The sequence below is a fragment of the Centruroides vittatus genome, unplaced genomic scaffold (assembly GCF_030686945.1).
Source record: "Centruroides vittatus isolate TY-2023 unplaced genomic scaffold, ASM3068694v2 contig_790, whole genome shotgun sequence".
In the NCBI taxonomy this organism is placed as follows: Eukaryota; Metazoa; Arthropoda; class Arachnida; order Scorpiones; family Buthidae; genus Centruroides; species Centruroides vittatus.
This window is the reverse complement of record NW_027122510.1, coordinates 1,099,057-1,117,506: the sequence shown is the minus strand read 5'-3', so window position 1 is coordinate 1,117,506 and position 18,450 is coordinate 1,099,057. Positions and strand designations below refer to the sequence as shown.

At 26.4% G+C, this 18,450-nt stretch overlaps 1 protein-coding gene across 5 annotated transcripts in view; it reads left to right on the top strand.

The window, feature by feature from the left end:
* Nucleotides 1-14,766, top strand: part of LOC136981749 (glutamate receptor 1-like) — a 156,799-nt gene extending 142,033 nt beyond the window's left edge. The window contains exons 10-17 of one of the 5 annotated variants that reach the window (XR_010881767.1): nt 6-361; nt 444-642; nt 2,291-2,535; nt 3,570-3,678; nt 6,947-7,081; nt 13,495-13,632; nt 13,699-13,819; nt 14,246-14,263. Coding sequence is in view for 4 of the 5 variants with exons in the window: in XM_067278111.1 (XP_067134212.1) it covers nt 6-361; nt 444-642; nt 2,291-2,535; nt 3,570-3,678; nt 6,947-7,081; nt 13,495-13,632; nt 13,720-13,794; nt 14,246-14,326 (1,338 nt within the window). In the remaining variant the exon portion in view is untranslated. Of the gene's footprint in view, nt 1-5; nt 362-443; nt 643-2,290; nt 2,536-3,569; nt 3,679-6,946; nt 7,082-13,494; nt 13,633-13,698; nt 13,820-14,245 lie in introns of all 5 variants that reach the window. The other 4 variants (XM_067278112.1, XM_067278111.1, XM_067278114.1 and 1 more) reach the window with 4 other exon arrangements.
* The last annotated feature ends 3,684 nt before the right edge of the window (nt 14,767-18,450 follow it).

Here is an 18,450-nt window from a genome sequence, read left to right as displayed (position 1 = left end):
TAAAGGAAGTTGATATGGCAATCGCTCCATTAACTATAACATCTGCAAGAGAAAGAGTTATCGATTTTACAAAGCCATTCATGTCATTGGGTATCAGTATCATGATTAAAAAACCGATGAAGAAAAAACCGGGAGTATTTTCCTTTATGAATCCACTATCTAAAGAAATTTGGATGTGCATCATATTTGCTTACGTTGGTGTTTCTGTTGTACTTTTTCTTGTCAGCCGATTTTCACCACACGAGCTTCGATATGAAGATACATACGTTGGTCCGACTGTCATCAACGATTTTTCTTTATATAATAGTCTATGGTTTTCTTTGGGTGCCTTTATGCAACAAGGATGTGATGTTTGTCCGAGGTATAATGTATTTAAATTTCTAAAAATTAACATTAAATTTCATTTCTCTTGTATCAATATACGTAAAATTTTGTCTTTTTAGATCAATATCGGGTCGGATTGTTGGAAGTGTCTGGTGGTTTTTCACATTAATCATTATATCATCATACACAGCCAACTTAGCAGCCTTTCTAACAGTAGAAAGAATGGTAACGCCAATTAATTCAGCTGACGATCTTGCGAAACAGACTGAAGTTGAATACGGTACTTTAGTAGATTCGTCTACTCAAGAATTTTTCAAGGTAAATTTTACATTGAAGACACTTTAAAAATATTTTATACCATATATTATAATCCTATATACTATTTATAATGTAATCTTAAAGATTAGCTAGTTTATATACGTTTCTTTGGATGATAAATGGCATTTTATTAATGGAATTGACATATTTTAAAACTTTAATCTGATGTAACTGTCAAAATGTGACAGTTGGAATTATTAAACGAATATTCAATTCAGAATTTATGATTTCTTCCTTCTTTTCTAATTTTCTTTCCCTGATTCGAATGATTAGAGTCAATCCTTCGAGACCAAACATGTCCCTTGATACTTTTCCAACTTCCACATACGAAAGACTATCAAGGGACTGGTTTCCAGTTTAACAGAACACGTGACTAGATTACTCTTCTGGATAGGAAAAGATAAATTATCTACATCTTTTCCTATCCGGCTTTCGTTTTTTCTTATTTTATTCATTATAATATATATATAATAACATATATAATTATATATGCGATGGCATACCTATTCGAAAATATATGTAAACTAAATATAAACTTATTATTGCAAATGTTGACGTGTAAAATACATCCAAACATATCTCTTAAATTTATTTATTTTGATATTGATATTTTAGAAAGATAAACTTTTCTATTAAACTAAAATGTGCAATGTGATATCATCTTGTTACTTAACTTTATCAGATGAATATAAAATGTAATTTGTAAATCAATATCCTAAAAATTTATGAAATAAATAAATTTTTTAGAATATATTTCAAAAGTTTATACCAGATTTTATTGTAATACAAAAAAATAATTTTGTTTTACCAAGAAAGAATTTACATTTGAATTTTATTACTTGGCAATATGATTATGTTCCATTTCATACATTATTTTTGCAACATAGTTGTAAGTAAACAATATCAAAATTACGTTTTTCTTGTTTACTAGAATTGCCTTTACAATAATTTGCATAGGAATAAAATATTTGAATATATATTTATATAAAAACTTAAAATTACAAACTAGATATCGATTTGTCAAGTTGACAGTTTAAAGAAGAAATTCTTTAACTCTCCTCCCGCAAAATTTTTATATTGTGTTGTTGCAGCATCTAAAAAGTCTATAAAGTTTTCTAACGGTATCTTCTTTTATGTCTCTATTGTTGTATTCACCAATATTTTTTACTTTAAGAGGATTACACCGATCTGCTACGTGTTCCTCTTCGAAATGAACACAACAAACCAAACTTGTATATACTTGTATTGAAGACATGTTTTCATTAGTATGCTGTTCTGGTCTTTACTAGTCCATTTTCATAAAGTTTCTCAATCCATTCTAGTCTAAAACACCCTATTTTATGTTATTTTATATTCTTTACAGCGAAATTGTATTAGGATAACATTTTTATAATCCTTCTTCAACTGTATCATAGGGAAGCTCATACATGATTAATTATAGAAAAATATATTTTTCTGTAACTACGTCAATTTCTCTTATTTATTTTAATGGCTACTTTTTTAAATCTATAAAATAACTGAATTATAGAAAGTATAAGAGATGAAACTTTTTATTATTTTTAATAAATTTCTTTAGATATTATTTTGGTTTTTGTTGTTATTTTTTTTTTTTTGGATATTTTTAAAAGAAATTTGAATATTTTTGTAGAAATCAAAAATAGCAGTTTATGCAAGAATGTGGGAATTTATGAATTCGCGCAAACATGTTTTCGTATCTTCGTACGAAGAAGGAATTAAACGAGTCAGGGAATCAAAAGGAAAATATGCTTTTTTAATTGAATCAACGAAAAATGATTATACCAACGAAAGGCAACCATGTGATACAATGAAAGTTGGGAGGAATTTAGATGCCAAAGGTTATGGTGTTGCTACACCATTAGGTTCGACGTTAAGGTAAATAATTTTTTTAAATATTAATCAATTAACTTTTATATTATAACAAATGTTTAGTATTTACAAACATTTTGTAATCTCATTTTACGTATTTTATATGCATGTAAATTAAAGATTTATACTTATTAAAATGCTAGAAACTAACTTAATATAAACTCTTCTTTTACTTTTATTGATGGTAATTAATACTTATAACTTTATTAAAATATCCGAAAACTTTTTGCATTATTGTAATTAATCTATTAAATTTACTATTGTACGTGGAGATAACGCAAACAAACGAGTAAACCGTTATTACCAGTTTCGAATTCCATCCATTTCATTGGATAATTTTGAATTTAAATAGGCCAATCTGCAACGACCAGATGGTCGAAGTGATTAAGGTGTTATCTATCTCCCTGGGAACCGGAATCGAATCCAAAAGAAAAATTCAATAATTTTAATGGGCGGTCTGTTGAATCCTGCTCCTAAACTGATCCTGCCCCTAACCACAAAGGTAGCGAGAGATACGATCCTTCTTGTAAAAAAGGTGGTACCCGTATTGCGGAGTTGAGTAAAACGAAGAAGAAGCTGTTGTTTCGTACTGTTTTTGAAAAAATTTTAATTTAGGAAAAAGTTTTATAAAATGTAAATATAATAAAAAATACTGGTAATATTCGGTATAGGTTTATGATCAGAGATAAAAATACTGTATAAAACATTAATTCACGAAATTCACTTATCGAAGTGCTATAGTTATGATCCATAAAGATGGTCGATACAGTTACTTTTCTTCTAACAAAACTTTTCCATTGGTTGAATGATATGATATATTTGATAAAGTATAGAAGCGTACAATAAAGAAATGAAAATGGCTTCAGTATATCTTTTTATTTTCTCTTACTACTCCCAAAAGAAATTTGATAAATATTTCTTTTCAACCACGTTTCTTTGCTTTCACGAAGGCTAATTTTTTAATCTTTACGTAAAATAAATTATCATTTTATTTATATATTTCGTTAATGTCTGTACTTTTTTTCTTTGAATTTTTTTAGAGATCAAATTAATTTGGTGGTGTTGTTACTGAAAGAAAAAGGAGATTTAGCTCGTTTAGAAAATAAATGGTGGTATGATAGAAGTGAATGCAGAAATGGCGACAGTAAGGTAAACTTTTTTCTTGTTTAATAACAAAATAAATAATAGAAATATATGTTTCTAGTTATCAAGTCAAGTACATTAAACAGTGCTTATGTCCTCCATATTGAAAAGACTTGCATAACAAAAACATACGAATATTTTTCTTATATTTAAAAGTATTAGGTGTTTAATTATATGTGGAAATTATATTTAGTTCTTTTATATAGAAAATACTACTCTTGACATTAAATATAACAGACACAGAGAGAAGCTGGTCCGATAATGTCGATTGTCCATTATATCCGAAGATGTTGTTATCAACGACAAAACGAATTCTTATATGCGATATAACAGGAGACACAAACATCCTATGTCGTGGTATACATGAAAGAAATAAACACCACACTTCCTAGCAGTGACGTAAACAATAGACAACTGCCAACGCGCTACCTAGTGGACATTCTGATCTCTACTGCAATCAGATATTCTGAAATACTATGTATTTATTCCAACAGATGCCCTAGAATAAATTGATTTGATTCGTTGTTTTCGAAATCTATTATATCGGAGTCAATAAACTTGATGGTCAACAATGTACAGTATACTCTCCATACAGTATTAGAAAATTCTTGCATACAGCAAGTACTGTACTGTACGTGCTATTTCATTTATGGTGAAACATTAAAAAAGTACTGCATATAAAAATGAATGATCTTCTATAAAACAATTTTAGCAAATATTGTGTATAGAAATATATTTTATTTTTCCTTTACAGAACAGTATTACAAATATGCTTTGTGAAGAGAATATACTGTATAATTATTCATATAAAAATTATTATATATTTTATATGCTTAAACACTATAATAAAATATAAATATATATAACAACATTGACATACAGGTTGGTCCAAAAAGCCAGTTTATATATCGAGGTTTTTTATACCTCGATATATAAACTCGATATAACTATTCGTTAATTCAATTGACTAACTTTTTGGCCAGTCTGTATTAAGAGTCTACAATAAAATCTAATTTAAATAATAAAAGTATTCTTTATTATAGAATAATCCTTTATATTATTTTGTGATATTTTAATAAACTTTGAATATATTTTATAAATTATTTAATAAAATAAATAAATCAAAATATGAATAATTTTTGTATAATTTCTAATTTTTTAATTTACATAAGATAAAAAATTTAAATTTATATATATATTTCTTTACAATTTTAAAATAACTTTTACTATAAATAATAATTATTATTATCATTTAATTTATTAATTATTTATTTAATTATTATTATTTATTAAATTTAAAATATTTTATAGCAAAAATGTATACAAAGAAAATTTTCTAATGATGATAATATTCGGTAAATATAGAAAATTGTCATTAAATAAATAACGAATGGTACATCATTTATTAGATTTACAAAGCATACGGCTGCAGGAACCACGTATAAATGTGAAACGTGTGAAAATGTAATCTGTTAAAATCCTAACTAATTCAGTCATTTTATGCATGAAAGAATAATTATTATAATATTACAAGATCTCGAAGTAATTATAAAATATTTTATTATGGATATTTTTTTAAATATTGTAAAATCTTAAACATATACCTTATATATAAGTATGTATACAGTATATAAATATGTCTATACACAAAATAACTATATATTATTGTATACGTATACATGCAAAGATCCATAAAATACAGAGCAATGACAATATGTATGTGTATAGTGTATGAAATATATTGCTTACCTGTATAATATATTCACATACATATATCAAAATATACATATCTATACCATGTCTGTTGTATATTACTTTGTATTGTTATTATATGTATGTATAAGCAAATATTAAGCACACAATAGCTTACAAAATAGAAATTAATAAAAGTGCATATAAGTATAGATGCACACTATATATATATATATCGTGCATATAGTATTACGCAATGTCCGTTATATAGTATGTATACATGTATGACTAGCATACATTGTTACTGTCTACTTACGTATGCAATAATCCATACAACACAAAATAATTTATACAAAGTACTGTACATCACACTGAATATGTACATTTATACATTACATACTGTACATATATTGTATAAATATACATATACAGTATAAACATATATTATACAGTTTATTTTTAAGAATATGTATCTATATATACATACACATGTAATAATATATAAAATTTCTATGGTTTCATGAAATTATACAGGGAAATTATCCTATTTCTTCACATATTTATTTTGATAACTTTCTGAAGTTTTCATTATTGCATCAAATATTTTTGATGTTCAAAAAATAATATTTTTGACATACCTAAAAAAATTCAAAATACATAAAGAAATAAATTTCTTTATCGTTAATAAGAAATATAAATAAAAAACAATAATTTAATTAAAAGATTTTAATATATTTCACTCAACTTCTAAAGAAAAACCACATTACAAAATTAAAAAAAAATTAATTAACAAATATTATAATGTTTAACATAACAAATTTTTTTTTAATTTTAAATTTTTAAAATTTGTTACGTTAAATATTACTTTAAAAAATAAATAAATAAATAAATAAAAACATAAAATTATTGCATGCTTGTTAAATTTTAATTTTAATTATCTTTTTAAGTGTGTTTCATATCACTTGGATATGTGTATAAAGTACTTTATGTTTTAATTCATCATTATATGTTCTTTATTTTTTATGTTATTTTTACTATCTTTCCTTATTCATATTTACTTATTTCCTAATAAAAGAAGTTCAAAAAAAAGTATAGGGGTGAATAGGATCAAAAAGGAAAAATACAAGAGCAAAAATTAAAAGATATTTTTATTAAAAAAACAGCATAAAAATACAGTTTTTCTCAGTTGAATTTCAATTTATGTTGACAAATTTTTTGAATTCGTTTATAACATATTTTTCCATAAGATTTTGTTTTTATATTAATTTTTTCATATGGAAAAATATACAGAACTATAGAAGAAAGTACAACAGCATGTTCTCTTTTTTAGATACGAACATGCCAATAAAAACTCCAAAAAACTTTTCTTTTAACAATTTTACATTTTGTTTTTTTGACGGGAGAAGAAAAGTTCTTCTCCTACTAATTACAATTTTTTATTGTATTTTTTTGAAATTTTATGTGTTTATATATATTTTGAAAGAAAAAAAACACAAATTTTAGAAACTAGTTTACAATAGAAAAAAATCTAAAAATGAATTTTGACATCCTGAGGGAGTACTGAACATTTTTTTTTCTCCAGTTGACGGTTATTAGGACGTACAAGCGTACACGAAAAGGAACCATTTGGGATGAATCCAAGATGGCTGAATCAGGAGGGAATAAAGAAAGAAAAGATGGTCCTAAAAGATACATCAGAGAACTTTGGAAATATCGTGTAAAGAAATTTATTAGAATCAATAAGAAATAAGTAGATGTGTGTTTAATTTTTAGTTTGGTGGGGTGAATAGGAACTGTACAATGTATATAAATGGTCCCTTATGATAAACAGAATCAGGTATTTTCTATGTTTATAAACACCTCTTGATCCTATCCACCCCACTCTTGCTTAATCCCATTTTTTAAGTTTTGCTTTTTTCTGTCTTCCTTTCTTCGTATTCTATATATAAATATATATATAATAATTATTATATATAAAGTTTATATATTTAAAAAAAATTATACTAAATTACAAAGATTTAAATTTATTCTTTATATAATTTTATTCTATAAATTTTAAAAGAAAATCAAGAGCTTGAGCGCTCTTTATTAATATTAAAACTAATTTTTTTTAAATTTATCATAATTTATAAAAAATAATTTATGTTAATTAATAATATAAAAATTTTAATCCTATTTTTTAAAATAATAATTTAAATATTTAAATTGTTTGATGTACTTCTGTAAAGAAAACTTTCCTAGATAATAAAATGTCACGATAACGTATATAAATTATCCTAGAGACTTCTAAGCGCTAAGGTAGAACAATGTAAAAGTTTATGTGAAAATGATGAAACGATTAATAATCTTGTTCCTAAAATTATTCAACCAAGTTAAAGAAACTTTTGTTCTTTCATAATTTATAGATTGAGTAATATTTTAATATATAAAAAGTTAAAGATAAAATTGCCTTTAAAAATATATAAATTAAGCAAATTTAATGTTTTAAAAATAAAGCAAAAATATAAATTAAACTGCAGAAAAAAATTTTAAAAATATGCTCTCCACCTCAAATTACTGCCTTGCCCCTGTACATGATACTTTTCCTGATAACAACAATCGTGCCAATCATCTATGTACTTCCGTTCAGAAGAAAATCTTTGAATTGAAATCACGTGACTTCCGCTCTATTCCGGAAGTTCATATGTAGTTAATCGAGGGCCTTCTTCCCCTAATCTTTCCATATCTGGTCTCGAATTTCATCTATCTAACACCGTTCTCGAGATTAAGAAAGGGCAAATAACAGGCAGACAGTGGAAATTTATAAGTTTATAATTTTTTTAAATTGCAGCCCAATAATCTGCATGACCCCTAAAAATTCTCAGTTAAAAGTACATGCATCTGAGGAGGAGCAAACGGAGCACTTCTCCTTCTCTTGGATGAAGATAAAAATTCACAAATTTATAATCATAACACTGATTTAAGATATGTAACCTTATACTCTCGACCATTGAACCCTAAAATATTAAATAATTAGGTAAATATATATTTGTTTCCAAGCTTTGCTCCTCTGGAAAATTTTCTGCCGGTGCCCACGGTTATAAAGGAGTCATTTGTTATTTCCTTCATCTTTAAAATTCTGAAAAGAAAATTATATTCAGAATAAAAGAAGAAACAACAAATTAAAAAATAAAAAATGGCATAAAATTCAGAAAAAAAATATTTTAAAAAAAAGTTAAAAATAAAGGAAAAAGTAAAAAGCTTCAAAAAATGATGTAAACAACTATTTAAATAATTGAAAATTTTATAAAAGATTTTTTTACATTACTCCTTGTGGGAATATAAAAATAAAAAATCAAAATAAAATACAAAATATAAAACTCAACCAAACAAAATTGAATTGTAAAAATAAAGAAAACGAAAACAATTTAAAATAAATAAATAGATACATCCATTATACTTTTTGCTTCTGAAATTAAAAAAATTAAAATTAAAAGAAGAAAAGAAAAAATAAAAGTAGGCAAAATAAAATATAAGAAATCAAACGAAACAGCGAAATGAAACTGTAAATATAAAATAAGAAAAAGAAATTAAATATTGAAGAATTAAAGTGAACAGTAAAAATAAAGAAAGAACAAAATTAAATTTAGGAATAAAACGTAAATAGTAAAATAAAATTTAATTTAAAAACAAAAAATAAATAAGTCTGTTTACTTAATTTTTGCTTTATTTTCTTTCTTCTTTTCCTTACGTTCTTAATAAAATGATTGAAAATTTATCAAGTCCTTAATTGAATTTCGTGTAACTTAACATAAAATTTGAAAAAATTAATTAATTCTTATTATATTAAACAAATAATTATAAAATTCTTTAACAAAATCCCACACATACACAAAAAAAATTCGCTAAAAATCACAAAAATTTCTTATGATTAAACTGATTTTGATAGAAATTTATTTACTGCCAAATATTTTCGTAAATAAATTAAATCATTATAAAATAAATAATTCAACGTAATAAATATTTATTTTATAAAGTAAATTTTTAATAGAATAAAATGGAAATGGTTATTGCTATTGAATTAATAAATTATGTTCTAAAGTCAAACGATCTTGCTTGCTTGTAAACAAAATTAGTTTGAAAATTTCTATTCAATTAAAGTAAATATAACCGTTCAAATAAATTTAGAATTAGTACAAATTAAGAAAGTTAGAAGCGTAATAAGATCTATACAATCGACTAAATTCCCTTAGAGATTCTAATTAGTCATCACGAAACTAAGAATATTTCAAAACTGTTGCTATGTAAAGCACTAATGAATAAAGATATTTTTTAAAAACATTCTAAAAATATAGAATTTCTAATAATTTTAAGCATTTGCAATAATTTAGATCAATTCTATTCTAATTTATAACGTTTTATTTATATTAAAATTCATTCGGATAACGAAGATAAATTTAGAAATTGAATACTGCTATTGTTATTATTTATGGGTAGTTTTATTTGTTTTAAACGCTAAAATAATCATTAATATAAAAATTATAAACTTAATTATATAAACTAAATGATCGTTTTAAAAAATACATGTTTAATAAAGAGGTCCGAACCCACGTCTGCATTTTTTTTTTAAAGAACGGGTTCGGACCCAAGTTACTGATCTGAACTCACGTCTTGGATTTTTGAGGTGGGTTCGGTCCTGTGTTTACAATCTAAACATTATATTAACATGCTTGTAAATACTGTTGAATTTTTCTTTTTTAGAGGAGTCTATTTGGATTAAAGTTAATGATCCAAACCCACGTCCTGATTTCTGAGGATGTAGACTCTATCCATGTCTATGACCAGAACCCACGCCATATTATTTCACAAACATGTTTACAAATACTGGAAAAATTTTTTTATTTCTTTATTTATTTTTAATTACTTCTCATGAGATTGAATGTTTGCTAGTTTTATTTGAGAAGAATGAACTCTAATAAGTTTGTAAGCAGGATTATAAACGACAAGAAAGTTCGTGTAGGTGTCTGTTCACTACGTTTTACCTTTCTTCGAGATTATTTTTCTTAAATAATTCCACACATAAATTACTTTATAGTTCAGTATATTTGTAAAAGAAGGATTATGCGAAACAAGATGTCAAAAAGTTGGAACGTTACAGAAATTACAACTAATAGAAAAGTATGAAAGAAAGACACTTGTGCACGTTTCTGTCGTTATTTTATTTATCTTTTTCTTCATTTAATTGGATCTATAATATGTTATTTCTTTCTCAAAATATGACCAGAATTATTAGCTGCCAAATAAACTAGTTACGTAAGAATTTTTGGACGCATAATTCTCACATTTATACACTCGTTATGGGATTTCTAAGAAGTGAAACGAGGAATATTTTTGAGTACGATATCTTGTGATTATAAGCCTCCATTTTCCATCTTTTAGTTACTATTCTTCAGGAAACAAAGAGGTTGACAGGTTAGCAATAAGAGAGCAAAATGGTACCATGAGGTAAACAAAAGTTTACTTTGATTTTAAAATAATTATAGGCCCTATAGTATAACTGAAAAACGTAGGTTAGAATCACAATCACGAGATCGAACCCATATTTTTCAGTAATTCTGTGTGTTTAAAACTTGTGTCGAGATTCATAGACTTCAGTATCTCTGCCATAAATTTTATTATTGTAATTATTAACTGAACTTACAAATAATATATATATATATATATTCATATGAAATGAAACTATATCATACTATGGTTCAGTTAAGCCAGCTAAGAACTTTTGAACTTTAACACGTGAATATCTCATAGAGTTATAGATGCCCTATAGCTGGATCATCTCTATAGATATGGTTTATGAGTTTTCCTGTTACAGGCCAAAAACTCTGATGAAACTGATATTTCACTTATCGGTAAACCTCTGTTCAGAGGAATTTCGAATTCTGGTGGGTTCAGTTCTCACCTCCATTTGGATTCCCTGTGGAGACCAAACTTTGAGGACTCGAGTTTTCAGACTTCATGGCTATGACAGCAAGTTATTAACTGAATAATTTCATATATATTGAAATAATGATCATTTATAATCAACGTCATATCTACCGTATATATAGCCTAAATCAAAATGATCTACTTAACTTATTTCATGTTTCTGTAAGCACTCTAAACTAATCCACAAAGAAAAAAACTTTTTTAGAATTTTAAACAAATAAAATATAAGATTTTTCTTAAAAGTTGGCAAAAATAATTTATATAAAATTTATTTATAAAATGAATTTTATAAATCTTGTATCAATAATAACATATGATTTTTAAAACTTTAAGTCTAATTAGTAATAATAAAATTGCTTTGTTAGTGATGATGCTTATAAATTATGATAAAAAGATTAGTGAATATTTTAAAATATACAATTTTACAAATTTTTTTTATAATTTAGATTTTTAAACGTTTAATTTCATTTTCTTAATATTTAATTACATAAAATACAGTTTTTAAACATATATAAAACTCCTTTTTCTTAGTTTGTAAATTAAAGATTTTAACACGAAAATATATATAAAAAATTGTAAATTAATTAAACAAATAATTTAAAATAAATCAAAAAGTTTTAAATCCAAAAATAAATGTGTTAAATCGAGTTATTCACTACTTAAATTTTGACTAATAATTGCAATTTTTAGAATTCATTTCCAAAAAACTCAAGTTGAATATTTTTTAATATTTAAAAATAATTTGCATAGAGAATTTCTCATTTGCAAACATGTAATTTCCAGACATTTGAAGCAATTATCTGTAAGCAATTGTTTGAATCGATTGACATAAAAAATATGATGAACACATCTTGCCTCATGTAAATTCGCATATTGATTGAATGAGAATTAATGTATTGTATGATCTTTTTGAAGTTTAAATCGAGTTACAACTTTCATAAATGCGTGAAAAATGGCAGAATTTTCTTAAATTTAATAAAGACTATGGAAAGTGGATAATATATTTAATTAATATATATAAAGTTTTCTTAATTAAATTATTTGTCTAAATGAATAAGAGAGAAGATTTCTAAAAGAATTTTCTTTTACTAGAATAGAAATAAATTAAAACGTGAGATAAAAATCATAAATTTATTTTATTTTATCAAATTATTGTAAGATTTACGCCATTTTTTAAGTTATAAACTTTGATTTTTAAATAATTAAAATCAAACCATATAGAATTAGTGAAATTGGAACGTGGGTTCGATTCCTTGATCGGGATCTGAACCCACGTCCTTCAGTTATACTCTATGCCTATAATTATTTAAAAATTCGAAAAAATCATAGGAAAACTTAAATATAAACTAAAATTTATGCTTGTCTCATTGAAAACAATAGGAGCAATACGGGTTTTCAAGTATCAATATAAAATTGAGAGCAGCACAAAAATTATTTTGAAAATCAATATTTATGTGAAAGTTCAAGTGAATAATTTGTTTATTTCACAATTCTTTGTGTTCTTTTTAAAGTTATGCAACATTTTAATGGCTTAATGTTTCTGAAAACAAACTTCTCGTAGGGTAGTTCTGGCTTTCATGACATTCCAGCAGTTTCAATAAGCTTCTAAGATTTCCTGATGATCAATATTTTATGTAAAAGTAAAATAAATTATTGGTGATCAGGTGTGTTATATACATTAATGTAAACCAATTAGTGTGCCAGCTTCAAAAGACATTGCAAACTATTGTTCTAATTGATTTATTTCTTGTTGAATGGAATCATTTCACATGCCATCTCCTATTATTTCTAATCATTCTTCTTAATATCTGATCTGCTCTTTCAAGAACCAAGAGCATAGAGCTTTTGAGCTTCTATGCTCCATGCTTAGAGCGTTTGAGCCAAAATTAGAGCCTTTGTGGTAAGCTCAAAGGCTGAAATTTTGGATGGTCGTGAAGTTCTTTTCAAGATTCTGTGTTGTAAATTTTCTAAAAATAATAATTGATTTTAAATTAGTTACATTGTAGTAATTCATAACTTAAGTATCTAGTAACACAATTTTCAGCAAAGCATAAACTTTATAAATTTCTCAAAGCCCAAGTTCATGTTAAGAGCCTATAACATCATAAAAAAGGAAGAATTCACATTTCTAAATGATGCAATTTTTGATGATTTATTTTATTTTAGGAATCATCACAAAATGAATTAACATTAAGCAATGTCGCAGGCTGTTTCTACATTCTGATAGGTGGATTGATTTTAGCTATGGTCGTTGCATTGATAGAATTTTGTTACAAATCAAGATCAGAAGCATCAAGATCGAAGGTAAATTCAAAAATATATTGAAATTATTCAATATATTTTAAGTGAAAAATTTAATTTATTATATAGAATTGTAAAATCTGTTAACAGATGAGCCTATATGATGCCATGAAATCCAAAGTTAGAGTATCCATCACAGGAGGTCCAAATGGAGATACAGGAAGGGTACGAGCAGGCTCTATTTAATTGGGTAAAAGTGTTTGATTTCAGAAAATAAACCACGCTTTAATATTTTTATAGGATAATTTTATAATTTTGGGGTTAATCATTAATTAACGATATCAAAGTGTTTTTAAGCAACCCTCTTAGTATCCTCTCTTAGTGCCAGATTTGAACTTAAACCAACAACATAATCTTTAAGTTTAATGTATTTTAATAATAATATAAGTTGTTTTTAATTTAACTCTCGATTTTCTGTGTACTAATGTTTGTGTACAAGCCATTTTAGTGTATAGCTTGTTAAGGTAAGGTACTCAGAGGGTTAGACAACCAACCTGTATAATCTGTATACTAAAAAAAAACAGGTTATAAAGGTTATAAATCTTTAAAATTAATAAATTATTACATTATAAAACAATTTAAAATCTTCCTATAATCAAGCATTACGTTTTTTTAGTTCTATTCACCAGCATCCCACCTCATTACAGTGGATGGACTAACAGATACTATGAATCCAAATACTCATACACAAGTATAAAGAAGACTCAAGAAAAAAATTAATAATAAAAGTTGAAGAGGAACAAAAATTAATGTTTGCTACACTACAAAATGAAGATATTTCTGACGAAAGAATTTTTAAAATAACTTAATTTTAAATCATTATATTAAAAATTTATAATTTTTTGAAAATTTCAAAAAAAATCTAAAAAAAGCAATTTTTATTACTAGAAAGCACAGTAAAATTTTAGAACAATTTCATATAGAAATTTAATTATGAAAATTATAATAAAAATATGTTTTAGGTGATGCACATGAATGCTGAACCGCACAAAGCACGTACACAAATAAAATAAAATAAGATAAAGTAAATAAAATTTAGTTAGTTGCAAACTAAAAGAAAGCACAGAAAATTGTACGAATTTTTATTATCTTGCATTATTATATATATATAACTTACGTTAGATAACGACGAAATAAAAGTTATTAGATTCTTGTGCCTTCTATTGTATGGCTGTGTTGCGCCCAAAATAGAACAAGGTGCTATGTTTTACAAAAAAAAATTACAAAAGAAAAATAACAAAAAAATAATATATAATATATTGCGTGTGAATATTTACAAACAAACACACGCGTGACACATTTACAGTGTATCAATCAACACACATATCACACATAACACGTGTCTGCACAGCTATTATGGTAGGTCACATGGACCTGGTGTATTCGTGTCCACACAGGGAGATAATTGTCACGTTTATAATTGTATTTATAAAATTTCGAATGAAAATTCAATTCAGAAATAACGAAAAAAAAAAACAATGTAAAAATGTAAAAATAACCTCGAAATGATAAATAATTGTTTTCTTTATTAACTTATATATAATAATACAAATCGTTAACTGTTTACGCTACAGAATTAAATTGTTGTAATTTTTTTAATGCAAAATTTCTATGTAAAAATGACAATACATTTTGTAAATTATTTATAATATATTAATTAATTTATTTTATAAATTGTCATAAATTTGAACTTTACAAATGATGCTGTTAATTATAATCAACAAAAATTGTTTTCATTAATTGAATTTATTAATTATAACTAATTATGTAAATGATTGTTATTTATTAAACAATTTTGATGATGATAATAATAATAATTATGATAATAACAATTACAAAAATTTTAAAAAGTATGACAAATGAGTGATATTAAAATGAAAATAATATTTAAAAAATGGTGTTTTTTGTATTTTTTTAAAATCATAAAACATTTAAAATCGTATAAAAACATAATTAAATTAAGAGAATAAATTTTTTTAATAAAAAATACATAAATAAATTAATTAAATATTAGTTATAAAGGCTTCTTCAATCTGAAAACATAATTTTTTTACAGTTTAATGTGTGATATATACTTTGTAATATTTATGAAAATTCCACAGAAAAAAGTTCTTTTAAATATACAAAATATCTTATAATTAATTAAATAAAATTTAAAAATAAATTAATGTTTTGAGAAAAAATATTTAATTTTTTAAAAATGAAATATTTAAGTAAATAATTATAACTTAACTTGTTAAAAGTGTCAAGGTGACCGTTTATATATAATATAAATATACTGAGTTAATCGTAAAATATATTTGTATTTTTAAAAAGTTAAAATAAAGCTTTATTCTATTTTTTATGTCGATAAAAATTAAACAAAGTAAAAATGTTATTTTAAAAATTGAAAATAAGTTTTTTACCTTTTTATAAAGTGGAAAGTATTATTTTTTCTTTTGCCTACTTATAAAATTGGAAATAATTTTTTTGTCTTTTTACAAAACTGAAAATAATTTTTTGTCTTTTTACATGTTAGGAAATTGTGAATGTGACCTTTGCCCTTGAAATCGTCGCGCCCTCTCCTCTGCTACGCGAGGGGTGAGTGGAATTATGTGAACTCTGTTAAGGGGAAGTGGTACTCCGGTCCTCATTACAGTTTGAACGTGTGTTGTGCTCTGACATACAGTACATTCTTTTTTAATCCTCTCATTCTTTGTCTTACCTCGACACCACCCTTCATCATATCTACATTCTGACATGGTAGCAGAGCGTGCTTGTTTAAGGGTTTAATGATCGAGGTTTACTATATGAAAAGGATCTAATTGGAGATTCAAGTAAGTGATATATACTTGTTTGCTTACGAAAAGCATAACCTGTTTGAACAACGCCATGAATAGTGTGGGGAGACAGCATGTAGATAAACTCGATGATGGCACCTACGAATCGTTGAAGTTACAAATGCGTAGCGTACTTGTTTGCAATGAACTTTGGTCGTATATAAATGGATCCATAGAAAAACCAGACACCGATCCTGGACGAATAGATTGGGAAACAAAAGATGAAAAAGCTTTAGCATTAATCTTACTAGGCATTAAGCAGAACCAGTTGAGCCACATAAAGAGGGCAGAAACTTCCAAAGAAGCACGGGATGAATTGGAAAGTATACATAAATCGAAATTTCCAATTGTAAAGGCAGTACTATACAGACAGCTTTATCAGATGAAAAAGGAATCAATGTCGAGACATGTAAGTGAATTTATGGAAAAGGCTGAACAATTAGAAGAAGCGGGTATCCCGATTCCAACTGAGTTACTGTCTATAATGTTACTAAATTCATTGCCCGATAAATACGAGACATTTCGAATTGCCATTGAGTCCAGAGACGACATACCGAAGCCCGAATTGTTAAAAATGAAATTAATTGAAGAAGAAATAAGACGGCAAGAGAAGAAAGAGTATTTAGTCGAACAAAGTGCATTGTACATAGGATCGAAACAAAAGAAAAGTTCTTTCCGATAAAACTACTCGAAAGGAAATAATCGTTCTTCTTCACAATTCACAGGAATATGCTACATATGTGGTAAACCAGGACACCGTACAGCTGAATGTAGAAGTAATAACAGATATTCGCAAAGGAACAATACACGCAAAAAGAATGACTCTATGGCGGTCACAGTACAAATGGCCCAACCTCTAAACTCAACAGACTGGTGTCTTGATAGTGGAGCCACCGCACATATGTGTAGCGACTGTACGAAATTTATAGAGATAAATCAAGATCTCCACAAGGAAATACAAACTGCAGGAAAAGATGCATCGAGATCCGTTGGAACTAGATCAATAAATATAAGCGTGCGTGTCAACAACACCAAAAATACAATTAAGCTACAAGACGTGATAGCCGTTCCAGATTAAAGAAACAACTTGATATCTGTACCTAAAATAACAGAACATGGATATTCTGTCACACTCAAAAGAGAATCTGCAACTGTTACTCGCCAAGATGGTTCCATTGCCTTGATAGCAAAGAAAAAAGATCAGCTGTACGTAGTAGAAACTAGATCTGACGCAGTATTGAATGCGAAAGAAAGTGACAATCTTTTGAGATGGCGTCAACGATGGTCATCTAAACATCAACGATTTAAAGAAACTAGCAAGCAAAAAAATGGTAGACGGAATAATATTGAAACAAACCCAAGATAAAATTGATTGTAAAACATGCTACAAAGGAAAGATTCATCAATTACCCTTTAAGTCGTCCAACAGGAGAGAAAAAAGTATACTGGCATTAGTCTATTCTGACATATGTGGTCCAATGAGTGTGGTATCCCTAGACGGCTCTAAGTATTTTGTGACATTCATCGACGACAAAACACGCTACGTCGAAGTAGCAATGCTCAGACACCGATCTGAAGTACTCAATGCATTTAAACAATACAAGGAAAGAGTTGAAAACGAAACTGGTCAGAGAATCAAAAGGCTCCGTACCAACAACGCAAAAGAATACTTATCAAAAGAATTTACTAATTATCTTGGAGAAAAAAGAATAAGGAGGCAGTTGAAAGCCGAGCATACTCCTCAACAAAACGAAATAGCCGAACGAACAAACAGAACTCTCGTTGAGATGGTGAGATGCGTGATGATTCAATACAAGGTACCCCAGAGTATATGGGCAGAGGCTATCAGCGCAGCAGCCTATATAGAAAATTGTTGTCCCACCAAAGCCTTAGAAAAAGTAACTCCATCCGAACTGTGGACTGGAAATAAACCCTTACGTTGGATTTTTAAGAATTTTCGGTAGCAAAGCAATTGCTCTGCAATAGGGACAGAAGAGAAACA